Source organism: Alexandromys fortis, unplaced genomic scaffold (assembly GCF_014885135.2).
Source record: "Alexandromys fortis isolate MF-2015 unplaced genomic scaffold, M_Fortis_MF-2015_v1.1 scaffold_130, whole genome shotgun sequence".
NCBI lineage: Eukaryota > Metazoa > Chordata > Mammalia > Rodentia > Cricetidae > Alexandromys > Alexandromys fortis.
This window is the reverse complement of record NW_026068016.1, coordinates 1,910,898-1,925,687: the sequence shown is the minus strand read 5'-3', so window position 1 is coordinate 1,925,687 and position 14,790 is coordinate 1,910,898. Positions and strand designations below refer to the sequence as shown.

The window sequence follows — 14,790 nt, the reverse complement described above, 5'->3', positions numbered from 1 at the left end:
CACACACATCAGAGAAAGGCTTTGCCATTTCCCTGAGCCTGGGGTGTGGTTGGATTTGCCATTTTCCTGTGGATCTGAGGCGTTAGAATACTTGATATGGCCATGCCCATGTCAATAATAGCACACAATCACTCAGGGCTTCCTCCTCTCACCACAGACCAATGGGTGTGTGCTCACACAATACAGAAATGAATGTAGCATTAAAATAAATTTTAATTGATTGAAATGAGGCAAAATTTACAATTCAATTCCTTACCCACGTTAGCCACTCTGCATCTACAAGTAACCAGTGGCTGTTGTATCGGATGGATTCCAGTAGGGCAAGTGTCTACCACTGCAGAGAGTCTCTCAGACAAACTGGATATACCTTCTAAACCATTCTATACGACTTGCTAGTGTGAGCAAATTCCAGTGCAAATTTGGCAAGTCTTTCTTGCTTAAGAAGCCTTGAGTAGTTTTCACTTCCACCAGCAGCAGCAACGAGTAGTGTAGCAGGTGAATTGTTTCTGTGGGTTGCAGCCCCCATTAAAAGTGAAACAACTTCTGTTCTGAAGAAATTTTATTTTGTTTTTCTTTTTCTCCCCCCTGACTTTCTAATTTGCACTCTTTATGATGTTACAGGTTTGCAATGAGAAAAACAAAATCTTTGAAATCCTGTGATAAGCAAAAAAGTTTGAAAACCTCGGGGGTCTGGTTATAACCTGAGCTCCTGCACTGACTATATTCTGGTGTCTACGAATTGACCTCTCTCTGCTCTTTCACGCAAGTTCCACTAACAGACCCAGTGCTATTTGCACACAAGTTTTCCTTTCCCTTTTTCCATCTCTACCTTTGCTCATTCGAACCATTTCCTCGTATTACCAGCGCTCTCTTCTCTTTGTCTGGATTTATCATCACATAAACCTCAGATTAGCTTCAAGGAGGGATAGGCGCTCGGGGGAGGGATGGGTGTCCTTCTATGACCTTTCATAGCACGCACGGTTACCTGTTTACAGGTTATAACATTGTTATTTAGTCTCTCCTTTCTGGTAGTAGATTAAGTCCTTTCAATACAGGCACTTTTAAATTTATTTTTGCATCTCAAGCAGGAGAACAGTCTCTGGAACAAACTAGGCATTCATTTAACGACAGTTCAAATAAACTAGATCAACTGTTGACAACAGAACTGTTAGGCCGACGCCGGCCATCAGGGGGCGCGCACGCAGGCGACCCTGTGCGCAGGCGCGCCGGGCGGAGGCCGCGGCGGCGGCGGCGGCTGAGGCCGGGGGAAGTGAATGGTTTTACCCAGAGGGCCGTGCGCCGCCTTTCTCCGCTGGCCCCGGCGCGCCCGGCAGCTCCTCCCCGGCCATGGCGTTCACTTTCGCGGCCTTCTGCTATATGCTGGCGCTGCTGCTCACCGCCGCGCTCATCTTCTTCGCCATCTGGCACGTGAGTAGCCGGGGCAGGGGGAAGGAGGGCGAGCAACGGCGCCGCCTCTCGCGGCTCCGGGCCCGCGGCTGAGCGGGGGCCCCGGCGGCCGGCGCGCGCCAGGACGTGGCCCGGTCGTAGGGGCGGCGGACGCGGGGCTGCGCGCTCCCGGCCGAGGGGTCCGGAGGGCTCGGTGTGCGGGAGCCCGGTGTCCGCGCCGCCGCTGCGGGTCCAGGCCGCGCTCCGCTATTCGCGAGCGGGGCTGGGCGGGGCGGCCGGGTGGCGCCGTGGCTGCGCCCGGGCTGCCCGCGTCCTCCATCCGGGAGGATGCCCAGTGCGCTCCGAGCGGCGACTCGGCGTGAAGTTTTCCGAATTTTTATCCTTGAAAAACAGCTTGCCTTTTAAGGCTTCCTTGGAGCACGGCCAAAATCAGAGAGTTAGAAGCTACTTTAGCCGCATTTCCAACTCTGCTTTGCAGCACTACCTGATGGGCGATTTTCTAGTAGGACACCGTGGCACGGATGCTGGCTCCTGGTGGACTTTGAAGCAGCTTGGATTGATTACTAAGTTGGCCACATTTCCGAATTTTCCCCTTAAGTCATACTTGAATCGCGGGAGCTTTTCAGGAGTCAACCTTCTAACCCACCACTGTGGCCAGGGCTGCTTGATTTAATAGAGGGAGTTTTAATTTGATTTTGAAAATTTCAGAAACCTTCAGCTCCTCATATCGTTGTAGGGTGGACGCGCGATTTAACTGTGCCAGGCCCCGTTGACAGTTCTATTTGAGATAGTTTCTCTACCGCCTTAGCACTGAGAGCTCCCTGGAGATCACCAATCTTTAAAAGTTGATCTCGTTTGTTCCTACCCTTCCAATACCTTCTGGAATAATAGTATAATTTGAATGAAGGAGCGGGTTCCATCACCATTGTGTGCCTGGCCAAATGCAACAGTAACATGTAGCAGAAGTCTCAGAAGTCGAGCGATCCCACAGGCCCCTTTGCTTTTGCTAAACAGTGCGATTGCACTTATTTTAGAGCCTTGTGGAGCGGGGAGTGCTGGTGTAGGCTGGTCACTGGGTCAGAAGTGACTGCTACTTCAAAACGCTCGTTAGTAGGAACCAAAAACTGGAATGGCATCTTCTGCCCTTTGGTGGAAGAACACTGAGATCATTTATGAATGCGAGCTGGCCCCACCATGGCTCCTTCCCATCTGTAGATGTGACTTTACAAATGCCCTTTGGGATGGTGGAGATTAATAGAAGAGAGTTGTTCTGGGCGCGTTCCCCTCATTTTCCACATTCTATGTTTAAGAAACCCCCAAACTGCACTTTTAAAAAATGGGTAATTTCATTAGAAAGGAAGGTGTCTAGGTAAAGTAGAAGATGCTTTTAAGTACTGTTACAGACTGAGAGATTGTACCACAGGTCCGGGGAGAGCTTTTAGACCCAGGGATTTCTTAGTTCAGATAATTACTGTACTCTTTGGGGAATAATTTTAAGTATATGTCTAGTGTCCATTGCTCTACAGAGACCCATTCAACAGTTTACTTGAAAGAAACTGTCCAATCAAAAAAAGTTTTGACAGGGATGCGACTTGGTTGGTGAACCCTCTACATCTCAGACTGCATCCATCCCACCACACAAACCAGCAGAGGGCTGTACTGCATCCTTCCAACCACACAAACCAGCAGAGGGCTGTACTGCATCCATCCGACCACACAAACCATTAGAGGGGTGTACACCTGTGATCCCAGCACTGAGGAGGTAGTAACAGGATGACCAGACGTCCCCCAACTCTTTCTTGGCTACTTTGGATTCTGAGTTACACGAAGCCCTGTTTCCAAAAATGGTTTTGTGTTAATTTGAGTCTTGCTAAATGCAATAATCATATTATTGTAGTTATGGCCCTTGTCTTGAACTTCTGCTACTAAAGTAGACTGAGGATTATCCGTAGATAATTTAATGTAGCTGACTATTAATATTTATAGCTGATCAAAGCTTCTTTCTGCCAAACTATACATTTGTACTTTCAACATTTATTTTGCTAGAAATTATTGACAAAGGAAATCCCCTTTGTTGAGTTCTTTACATTTAAAATTTTTAGCCTAGTGTTTTTTTCCCTCCTTTTAAAGCTCCCATCCATTCAGTAATGTGCTGCGCATTAATTAATACTTCAGACCCTGGGCCATAGTGATGTCCACAGTGAGAACTTTGCTGCCCTGAAAATTACATTTTTAAATCTTTTTTTTTAATTTGAGATGATTTTATTTTTGTAATCCTAGGACTGTAGAAGGGTGTGCTTAAAAGTTCCATGGAAACCGGGGTGTTTATTGTGGCTTAGCATAGTTTGCTGCTTCTGTTCTTCCTCTACCACGTGTGAGTTGTAGGTGGCTTCTGTAAAGTTTGTTTCCAGGCTGGTGGAAAGGTCACGTGTGAATTCTCTTGCTGCCTCCACACCTGGTTTGAGGCCCCATTTCTGCTCTTTCCCCAGCTTCAGTTCTCCTGCTGGCAGCAGACACTGGCGCTCTGCAGACTGGTGTCGCCTCTGGCTGAGCAGGGGCCTCTGCCCGATAGTCGTCTATCTTTTTAAGCAATTATTTTTTTTTATATTTTTAAAATTAAAATGTAATTATATCATTTCCCTCCATTTCTTTTCTCTCCTCCAGTTCCTTCCATGCCCCTCCTCCTCTCATCTTCAGGTTTCCTTGGATGTTACATTTTAATATTTCAGTTACTTTTCCTTCTATTGCTGCTTAGAGTTTTTTATTACAGAAGGCTAGGGAATTTTATGTAGGTCTAGAGATTAAGAAAACCTGTACCCTTTTGAAACAAGGAATTTTAACTGAAAAGTGATGACAGTGAAAGCTAGAAATATGTCACTATTGATCGCTGATGACTGCAAGCAGTCCCATACACATCTGAAGGCCTCACAAGCCTTCTGCTTTGACCTCTGACACCTAAGTTAGTGCCACAAAGTGGCAGGTATCTCCAGCTTTGATTCTTTGTGCATTTTTAACTTTGCAGTTCCCTGTAAGGATGTTAAGACACTTAGGTGCAATGCTGTGTTCACTTAGAAGCATGAGCCTTAGCAGTGTATGTGATTGGGAATAAATTGAATTGTTGGAGTCCGTTCTAGAGTCTCAGAGCACTGTGCCGAGGGAGAGGGTTGCACAGATAATTAAAAATGGTCTTTCTCCCCAAGGCCCACGCAGTCCCCGGGGGCAGGCACATCTGCATGCAAATGCAGTGTTCCAGAGCGAGAGATGCCAGACTAACAGGGTTGCCAAAGAAGAGATGCTCACAAGGATACAGCTTGAGTCAGGGAACAACTGCAGAGGGAGTGGGACCAGAAGAGGGGTTTTCAGGATGAGGAACTCTTCGCACCAGTAGCTGTATAGGTAGGAAGAGCTCTTACACATAGAGGAAACAACTGGACTGGAAGCATTGGGTAAAATGAAATTTGAGGTCACAGTGGGCTCAGATCATTGTAGTCACAATGGCATGTTGTCAGGGCTTTAATTCTTGTTCCTTTTTGGCACATTGGAGTTTTTGTGTAAATTGGTAACTAAAATGTTTCACTTTGTTTTATTCTGCAATGTTCTGATGGTTGGGGCAGGCTTGTTGTCGCTGAATGTTAAAATGAGTGGTTCTAACTGTTGTAATTTCATTTTAGATCATAGCATTTGATGAGCTGAAGACTGATTACAAGAACCCTATAGACCAGTGTAATACCCTGAATCCTGTAAGTTACGACATCACGTTTATCTCTAGATTTTAAAAACTTACTTGCTTTTAACTTGATGTAACCTGAAGATGGCCAGTCTTCTCAGTAGCATGCTGTCTTGAATGTTCTTGAAGTAGGCACAATAAAAAGTCCCCTTTGCTGTCAGACTCGACTGTTGTGTTATTAATCTGGTGATGTCAGCCGCCGTACTAACATTCTTTCAATCTGCTTTTTACATTGTCGGCCAAAGACAGTTGAAAAGGTCAAAAAGATTAAAAGAGTCAAAATTGCACTAAAGGTGTGTACTGCTTTTTTACAGTTGAATGTTTAATGCCGCATCATTTCGCGGGTGGGCATTTGTATCTGTATTGTTCTGCTCAGTGTGCTTGTTCATACGCCTGTTGAGGGTTATGATTTCATGAAACTTCATATTTTATGCAAATGTTTGCTTGCTGGCCCAGTCAAGTAGGGAAAGCTGTTAAATGCGTATGCTTTTTTTATGTTATGGCCACAGGCACATCTATATTAAATTATGTAGTGCAGTATTTGAAAGGCGGCCAATGTCAGATTTAACATTAGTCCTGGGGAGTTCTTCTCAGGCTGTGACTTGGACACATGGACTCTAGTGTGGACTTAGCTGCCATGTCTAATTTCATCTCTGCTTATGTGGCTGGTGGAATAAATGGGTTCATGCATTTGCTGTCTCAGCCTTTGTTGCAGCTCTGGGCTTGGAGCACAGTCTTGTTTGTGGTGATGCCTCAAGATGCCAGAATTTTGTAGCTAGCAGTTTGTATATAAATGCTATTGTCTATTGTTTCTGCCTCAGAGTTCTGAAACGATCTCCTGTGATAGATTTATTGGTAATGTGTCTCTGTGGTGTTTTGGGTTGAGTCTAGATACATTTTAGCATCTGAGGAAAATTCTCTAGCCTGTGGGCTTGATTTGGCCTAATTGGTCAGAAACTGAAGAGCTGCTTGTGATATGGCAGCAAACAGTAGAAACAGGGTTACCCCTCAGTGCTGGTTCAGGACTGGAGGAGACCAGCGCAGGTGCGTTATCAGGCTCTTACTTGGAGAAGCCAGTGTGCCACTTGACCCTTGTAAATGTGAGTGGTGCAGCAGCTCTCTAGTGTGTCTATGGAGAACATTTACAGTCAGGCTCCGTGTAGGCCTCCAGTGTGTCTGTGGAGAACATTTACAGTCAGGCCCCATGTAGCTCTCCAGTGTGTTTGTGGAGAACATTTACAGTCAGGCTCCGTGTAGGCCTCCAGTGTGTCTGTGGAGAATGTTTACAGTCAGGCTCCATGTAGCTCTCCAGTGTGTCTGTGGAGAACATTTACAGTCAGGCTCCATGTAGGCCTCCAGTGTGTCTGGAGAATGTTTACAGTCAGGCTCTGTGTAGGTACAATCCTAAGTTTTAATTTCCTGGCTCCCTTGCTTGTAAGAAGAAAGACGCCAGAGCTGTTTTCTGTAGGAAAGTAACTGGTGTGTATTGTAGAGCGCTTTGCCTCAGTCCTTAAAAGCGGTTGTCAGGCAGTCAGCAGCTGGGATCTCTTGGTCTGTTAATAGTATTTCATGTTCTTCGGCAGTTTGTTAATTCCAATATTCAGATGGTGAGGCTGCTAGCTAGAATCAGATGAACACTTCCCTGGGCCTGGCACAGAAGCGTTTCCTGGGAGTGTTTTCATTCACAGGTGAGTAGTTACTCTCAAGAGTAGGACAGTTGATTGAGTTGCTTTATGAGGTCCAGGTGCTCTGACCAATGCTAGGTCAGAGGTTAAGGCAGAGACCACAGTTACAAGCTAGACATCCTAACTTTTGAAGCTCAAACTGTGCTTTCTTAATTTATTGTAACTTTAAGAGGACAGATTTCATCATTGAGTATAGTGTGTGATTTCTGACTTCTCTCAATGGGAAGGAATTCATACTGAGAGAAGACATGTGTTTGGACGCCTGCAGCTCCCAGAGGGGAAAGGCCGTCGTTGTAGCCCCAAGAGCTGTGTTTTGGAGAGGGTGCCGATAATTGGCTGAACAGCAGTGCATCTGACAGTTTTCCCTATTTAAGTTTGTTTTGACAGTTCTGCCAAAGTATGGGGGAAGACAAGTATTATTTTTAAAAATGTAAACTTACAAGAGAATACAGTTGTACATGTTTCAGTCCAAATCATTTCAGCCATGTTTGCAAGAGGTACTTTTTTCTGGATACTAGTCTTAGTATGAGCTGTGGGTCATTAATAGAATGAGTTCCGTGGTAATTGAATGATTGGAGAGCTCAGGTTTTTGTGAGAAGTACGTGATAGATGTTTCTGGACGTTTTTGAGGAGTGACAGTGGGGTCTGGTTCTTACCGGAATGGTCAAGCTGTAGGAGAATGCAGGAGTAGGGCTCTCTAAGGGTGAGTGTGGGGGGGGGGTGTGACTCCACAGGCCGCTCTCCTCCCTTCAGTCTACGTAGCTGCCAAGTCACTTTGTTAGGCCTCAGTGGCTGCAGGGCTGCAGTAGGCTGGACAGGGTTTAGAGCAGCATCCTGTCCTTTAATTAAACTTTGGTCACAAGAGCGGCTCCAGTGGAGCTTGTGGTGCATGCTTTTCTTGGTCCGTTCTGGTTACTGAGTTTCAAAGATGTCCTTTGACAGTTTCTTGTCTATAGAAATTTAGACTGAAATGGATACATACATATGTGAATATGCATGCATGCATATGTGGAGCTTATATTAGATACTTATTATTGCCTAAATTTGAAGAAAACATCTGGTTAGTGACTTAGGTTAGTTGACTCTACTAGGATTTTATTTAAAATGATGTTGATTAAAACCTGATGGTGGGACTGGAATATCAGTTCTGAGTATCACTCAGAACATGTGCCACACCCTGGGCTTGATTTCTAACTCTGGGTAAAGTTAGTTCACCATGTATGGCTTTCAGCTGGAAGAAGTAATTTGGGCTATTAGAAGATGGGCTTGAATATGCAGGATGATTTTATTTTTACAGCAGGGCTTACACAGGAAGGACCTGACTCACTGTTTTAACTTGGTGCAAAGCTGGTTGATAACTTGGACTTTGCAGCTGTGACTTAGGGGTTTGAGCCAGAAGTAGCTTCAGATAGTTTTGATATTTTATTTAATAACTCATTGGATTAGATTGAACCTTTAGGATAAAGAGTGGTTTAAAACAAATCATTAACTCTTGGTCATTTTATAAACGCATGGCGTTTGAATTAACTTTTCCTTGTTACTACTTACCAAAAGGCTTATTTTCTTTTTGAGGTCTGAGATTCTACTGGTCTTCGGCCTTGTAGCATTTTGTTGATAGGTGGCATAAGAGAGCACAAAGGCTAGTGGGAACTCTGGGACCTGGCAATTTCTTCATGGTTAAGAGTCGCGTCTTTTCCCTCCTACATTGCAGAAAATGTGTCCCTTGCATTGTGTGGCTCGGTGTTCTCCCCAGCTGTGCTGAGATGCTGGCTGGCTTTCCATTGCACAGCCTGTGGGAAAGTGATGTGACCTGCTAAATATTGTACATGCAGCAGTCTTGGTTTCGTCTAAGGCTTAAAAACTAACGTGAACTTATAAATGGGAGTTTGTTTTATGGATTTTTATCATGTTGCATGGCTCTGGTTATTATTTCATTTTTGTATTCTTATTGCTGAATGATGGAAATAAAAGCATTCTACTTGATTCACAAACAATCGAACAATCTGGGTGGTAACTGCAGTTTAACTTGCTTCTCTAAGAACCTGAGTTTTAAATATCTCATCTTATTGTTGTAGTAAAAGCTTCATATCCCTTGGCCAGTTTGCTATAATCACTTTCAGTAAAAAGTCAAATATGGAGGTAGGACTCAGTAGCATTGTTGATTTCCAGTTCTAGGAAACAGTTTTAAAATGGAAGCTTGGTTACCACTTGCTGTCCAGATAAGCAGCTGCGAGCCAGGCAGTGTGATAATCGCTTTGTTTTCCTTTCAGCTTGTCCTTCCAGAGTACCTCATCCATGCTTTCTTCTGTGTCATGTTTCTCTGTGCAGCAGAGTGGCTCACACTGGGTCTCAATATGCCCCTTTTGGCATATCATATTTGGAGGTAATACTTAAATACGCTTAAATGTTTTCTTAACTTTGACTTTGGCTGTGGTTGCTCCGGTCATCTTTACTACTGTATGTCTACACAGATGGAGTTAGTTAGCACGGACTCAGCTCAGGCTGCTGTGCCCTTGCCGGGCTTCCTTCCATAGTCCTTAAAGCTTTGACATAGCACATACAAGTCTGACGTGTATAAGTGAATTGTCTGTCATGCACATGTGCACGTGTGAACTCAGAGATTTTCTGAGCCAGATGTCAAGCTGTCTCCCTCAACCAACAACCTTTAGTGGCTCAGCCTAGTTCTGCCATTTTAAACATCATGGAAGCCCGAATGTGTAATACTTGTTTTTTCTATACTATCATTTTCATTCCTTATTTTATAACTTTTAAAGCATTTAGTATTTTATAGATGAAATCAGATTATATAAGCTTACACAATTAATGCCTGACCTGAATAGAGTTTTTCCCCCATTGCCCATAAGTTGAAAGCTTTGTTTGAATGGGCACATAAGAATCTCCTATCTCTCACTTTTAGGAGCCGTGTTTAAGACTGTTCCGGTGTACAGTGCTGTTATGTCTATAACTGAGTGAAGTTTTCAGAGAAACTGTACTCGTGGCTAGAGGTGGAAGGAGCAGGGCTGCAAAGCCAGTGTGGCTGATGTAACACGGGGAGACTCTGGGGGAGGACCCTGCTCCTTCTTGGAGTGTAAAGTTAGGTTGAGATAAAAGTGAAAAGAAACACTTTGGGGCTCAAGAGATGGTTCAGCGATAAGAACACCAGCTGTTCTTCCAGAAGACTTGGGTTTGGTTCCCAGTTCTACGTGGTAGCTTATAACTGTCGGACACCCTTTTCTGGCCTCTGTGGCACTGCAAACACGTGCACATGATGCACATACATACATGCAGGCAAACTCTCATACACATAATATAGATACCAATCTTAAAAAGAAGAAAGCAGACACCTAACTTTCCCTTCGATAGTTACTCCTGTTCTTCCTGCATCTCTGAGCTCCAAGAGACCAGATGTAGCTGTCCCGTTCTTGTTATTTAGTGTCTGTAGTTTTAAGATTTAGATGTGAAAGTAAGGACTTGGACCTGCAAGCAAAGGTGTGCCATGTGTCTGGAGTGCTGCTCCCGTAGCAAGTGCCGGAGAAGAAACCCTCCCCTTCTGTAACGACTGTGTTTCCTTCAGGTACATGAGTAGACCGGTGATGAGCGGCCCTGGACTCTATGACCCGACGACCATCATGAATGCAGACATTCTAGCCTACTGTCAGAAGGAAGGATGGTGCAAACTAGCTTTTTACCTTCTAGCCTTTTTTTACTACCTATACGGGTAAGTTTGAAACCACATGGCGTTCATAACCATAACCCCATAACCCAGTTCCAGGGGGTTCAGTGCCCTCTACTGGCCTCGGAGGGTACTGTACACATGTGGCACACACATGCAAGCAAAACACCCAAATACATAAAATACTAAAAGTATTAAAAATTGGCTATTGTAAGTTGGAATGACTAAGTTCTGTTAATTTATAATTATTACCTGTTAATTTTCTATTCACATTTGTTTCTAAATCATATAAGTTTCTGTTACAGAAAAGAGCAAACAAAGTGTTAGGTTGTTGAGAGGCTGTTGTCTTTGCCCATGGGTGAACTATAATGATAGGTTCAGTCTTTTTGGTTGTGACCCTTACCTTTACTGCTGTGCCATCTCTAGCTATGACTAGGTCCTGAATGGTGAAATTCCATCTCTTTTTCTTGCTAATTTTCAAGCTCTTAATTTTTTTTTTTTTTTTAGGACAGGGTTTCTCTGTGTAACCCTGGCAGTCCTGGAATTTGCTCTGTAGACCAGGCTAGCTTCAAACTCAGAGATCCACCTGCCTCTGCCTCCCAAATACTGGGATTTAAGGTGTGCGCCACCATGGCCCTAGTGGTCTTAAGTGTTTTAGCTAACTCTTGGGTTACTGGACTGTAATAGGCATTTAAAGTATACTCGCGGAAAGAAAACACATGAGTACTTGGATTGGAGATGCACGCGGTAGGCAGTGCTCACCAGGACATGTTTGTTTTAGAACTGTCCATGTCTGCTCACCTCCTGGTTTTGTTTGGGGATAAGAATGTGTACTATGCCCAGTGCCCCCGCCCATTTTTTAAAAATGTTTTTTATTATTTTCTAGACTTTCATACACTATGTTTTGATTATATTTCCCCCTCCTCTGCCTTTTCTCAGTTCCTTTCTAAAGTCACTGTTGATACAGAATTGCCCTTGTTACTTTGTGAGCCTAAATCATGTGTTTACTGCCCCTTTCACACCCCCTCTGTTGTATACCTTCTTGTCCCCATTTCTCTTGCTTAGAGTTGTTCTAGGCTGTAATTGGAATGTTCCTTTCTTGACCGTTCGTTCCCTGCATAGAATGGGACCAGTAGCAAGCACAGCCCCCTGAGTGCTTGGAGGCTGAGTGAGGTCATGCTTGGGGAGGAAGAGCAGCTGCAGCACCAAGCCGGCTCTCCAGAGAGGCTCTTCCTGTGACGCTGGTCCAGAGAGAGCGCTGTTTGGATGGCTTCTCTAAGTACTGGTCCTCATTGAGTGCTCGGTCACACTGTTCTGCTTGCTAAACTTTGAAAAGAATCGGGGCAGTAGGCAAAGGCAATGTCTTTTCTATGATGCTGTGATACCACGTATGGGCAGGATATATAAAGCGGGCTCAGCTCTTTTGTGCTCTTAGTTTTTGTGATCAGGAGTGTTTGAACTAACAGCTTCTTTCTTCATTTCAGCATGATCTATGTTTTGGTGAGTTCATAGAACAACACAGAAGAATCGGTCCAGTTAAGTGCATGCAAAACGCCGCTGATGAAGGGATTCTATCCAGCAAGGTCCTGTTCCCAAGAGTAGCCTATGGAATCTGATCAGTTACTTTAAAAATGACTCCTTATTTTTTAAATGTTTCCACATTTTTTGCTTGTGGAAAGACTGTTTTCATATGTTATACTTGGATAAAGACTTTAAATGGAATTACGTATAAATTAATATAAAATGATCACCTCTGGTGTTGACAGGTTGAACTTGCACTCTTAAGGAACAGCCATAACCCTCCGAGTGATTTCATTAATTACTGACTGCCCTGAGTCCTTTGGGAGCTTGGTTTAGAGGGCTCGTTGGGCTCCAAGATAAATTAGTGTAGATACGAGGTGCTTGTGGTGAACTGAAAATGTGTCTGACTCGTGGGGAAGGCCGTGGGCTTCCGCACCGATGGCTGTAGGTGATTATGTACGGGCATGACAGTAGGAAGAGTGGGATTTCCTTCCCTGTCGACTTGAATAATAACCCTGTAATTGCATGAGAGAGGGCTCTCCCTCCTTTCCATCAGAATAATACCCTTGCTTTAATTCTGAAACATAAGTGATACAAACATATGCTGAATTACCTGTAAAGAATGCATTTAAAGCAATTTTAAATGTATTTTATTTGTAAGACATTATTTACTAAGAAATTGGTTATACTATGCTTACTCTTCTAATCCAGTGGTCAAGGTATTCTTAAGAATTTGCAAGTACTTTAGATTTCCAAAGTGAATGAGAGAACTGTGTAACCACCTGCTGTTCCTTCGGTGCAACCCAATAAACTCTGAGATGAAGATGCTTTCCGGTGCGTTGTTTTCGAGATCACCAGCGGCTCTTCCTCATGCTCAGTCAGTCCATCATAATAAAAGACATAATATCATTTTAAAATTTAATCACCATATTGTGTGTTTTCTTAAAACAATACTTCTGAATCCAAAGTCTGAAGAGTTTTGAACAGACAGACCCATCACTGTTGCATCTGAGGGAGTCCTCCCTCTGCAGACACAGGGTACAGACAGGCCCATCACTGTCATTGGGGGGAGTCCAGGCAGTTGACGTCAGATGCCCGTGTTGTGCTTTCCTGTAATGCCCTTCATCTTAGCCAGTTCTCTAGCTCCCAGAAGTCATCTCCCCGTTGTGCCTGTCTTCTTGTGTCACATCTGGAGCAGCAACGGTTCCTTGTAGATTCTTCTGCGTTAGGCCTTCCGCAGCAAATGCTTGCTGAGCTGGCTGTTGAAAAGTGCTGTATCATGCCAGCAGGCTCTTTGAGGCTTGAGTTAAAGGGAAAGTGATGGGAAATGACGTGCTAAGCCACTTTTAACATGTATTTGAGCATTAGTAACTGAAGTTTCACTTACACAATGACCTGTCTGACTTTTCATTTAGGTTTGTATGTTGAGTAACAGTGTGACTTGGAAACCAAGAACAGGTCATTGGCAAGATGTGTCTCCTGTCAGGTAGGAGCTAACTTGGAGCTCCTATACCTCCCACCTCCATATGTTATGAGGGCCTATCTAATGTATAGAAAGGACTTAAAGTTGTGTATGCCTTTTTTTTAATAGTGTTCCTAGATATAATTAGTGGAGCATAACTAGTGATTTCTGTGTATCTTTCTCCTTGCAGGGTAAGTAAACTCTTACTGTAGGTGTGACTGTAGAACTTTATCCAGCCCATTCAAATGGTCTGTATTAAAAAGCATCTATATCCAGCTATGTCACTTAATATCCACAGATGTACAGCTCAATAATCAGATGCAAGTCAGAAATTTGCATAACAAAAATTTTAGAGGGGAAAGAAAACTATTGCTCCATTGCCTAGCCTTGTTCATAAATGCTCATCCCCGCTGGAAGCTGTAATAATGTTGGTTTCAAGTGACTTTGAGGTGCTTTATTCAGACCGATTGATTTGTGGCCAGATGAATAGTTAGAAAGTGTCTGATATTTAGCAGTATAACCTAGGAGATGGTTCTGAGTGAATCTTCCAAAGAGATGCCCAGAGAAGAAGATGTTCTGTTCCTGGATTTCTTGACTTGTTTCTCAGAGCCATTTACTGTGACTACAATTCAGAAATCTCCAGTGTCTGAAAGTAGTGTGTAACAGCTGCCTATTCTGTTTACTTGGGAAAGTGCTATCAAGCACAAGGTGTGAGTCTGAGGTAGAGCGAGGAATTTGCTCTGCGTTCATTTCTTGATAACATTGTAGAAGATATGAGTGTCTTGACATGCAGAAGACCGGTGTCTCCCAGATGGCAGTGTTATACAGTGCCTTTTCTAAATACTTATATTTGATTGGTAATGCTTATGTATTTTGGAGAATGAGTTGATGACAATAGATCCTAAAACTAAAGAAAACACGAAATCACGAAGTGTAGTCATGGTTTGTTAAAGCCTAAGCGTGGAGGTGGTGCAGCCCTCCCTTAGGCCTTAGAGCGTGCTCCTTTCACTTTTGCATATTTAATAAAAACTGTCTCAACTACTCCTTGTGTTGTTGATGGGTAGTGCTTGAGTCCATGTAATCTGTGTGCTGATTTCAAGTGTTGCATGCACAGACCAGGACCCTAGATTGTGTGCCTTTGTGTCCCCATTGCCTTTAGATAGATCATATACTTTGGGCAGGAAAATACTTTCCCTGGAATATTGGCATTGTACTTCATTTTTGTCTGTGTGCTCTGCAGTGCAGGGTTTCTGTCTAACAGCCTTGACTGCCCTGGAACTCACTTTGTAGACCACGCTGGCCTCAAACGCAAAGA

General features: G+C 43.8%; 1 protein-coding gene across 1 annotated transcript; it reads left to right on the top strand.

Moving 5' to 3' along the window:
- Positions 1 to 1,250: 1,250 nt before the first annotated feature.
- Positions 1,251 to 12,935, top strand: Cnih1 (cornichon family member 1). Its single transcript, XM_050162430.1, has 5 exons — positions 1,251 to 1,428; positions 5,079 to 5,147; positions 9,090 to 9,202; positions 10,394 to 10,537; positions 11,977 to 12,935. Exons 1-5 carry the CDS (start codon positions 1,348 to 1,350, stop codon positions 12,002 to 12,004), a joined length of 435 nt encoding a protein of 144 aa, XP_050018387.1. The 5' UTR covers positions 1,251 to 1,347; the 3' UTR covers positions 12,005 to 12,935.
- The last annotated feature ends 1,855 nt before the right edge of the window (positions 12,936 to 14,790 follow it).

Excerpts from the sequence above, each read along its gene's own strand:
- Cnih1 (XM_050162430.1), top strand. The coding sequence starts at position 1,348 with ATGGCGTTCACTTTCGCGGCCTTCTGCTATATGCTGGCGCTGCTGCTC. Across the intron at positions 1,429-5,078 it reads TCTTCTTCGCCATCTGGCAC|ATCATAGCATTTGATGAGCT; the intron begins GTGAGTAGCCGG and ends ATTTCATTTTAG. Across the intron at positions 10,538-11,976 it reads TTTTTTTACTACCTATACGG|CATGATCTATGTTTTGGTGA; the intron begins GTAAGTTTGAAA and ends TCTTCATTTCAG.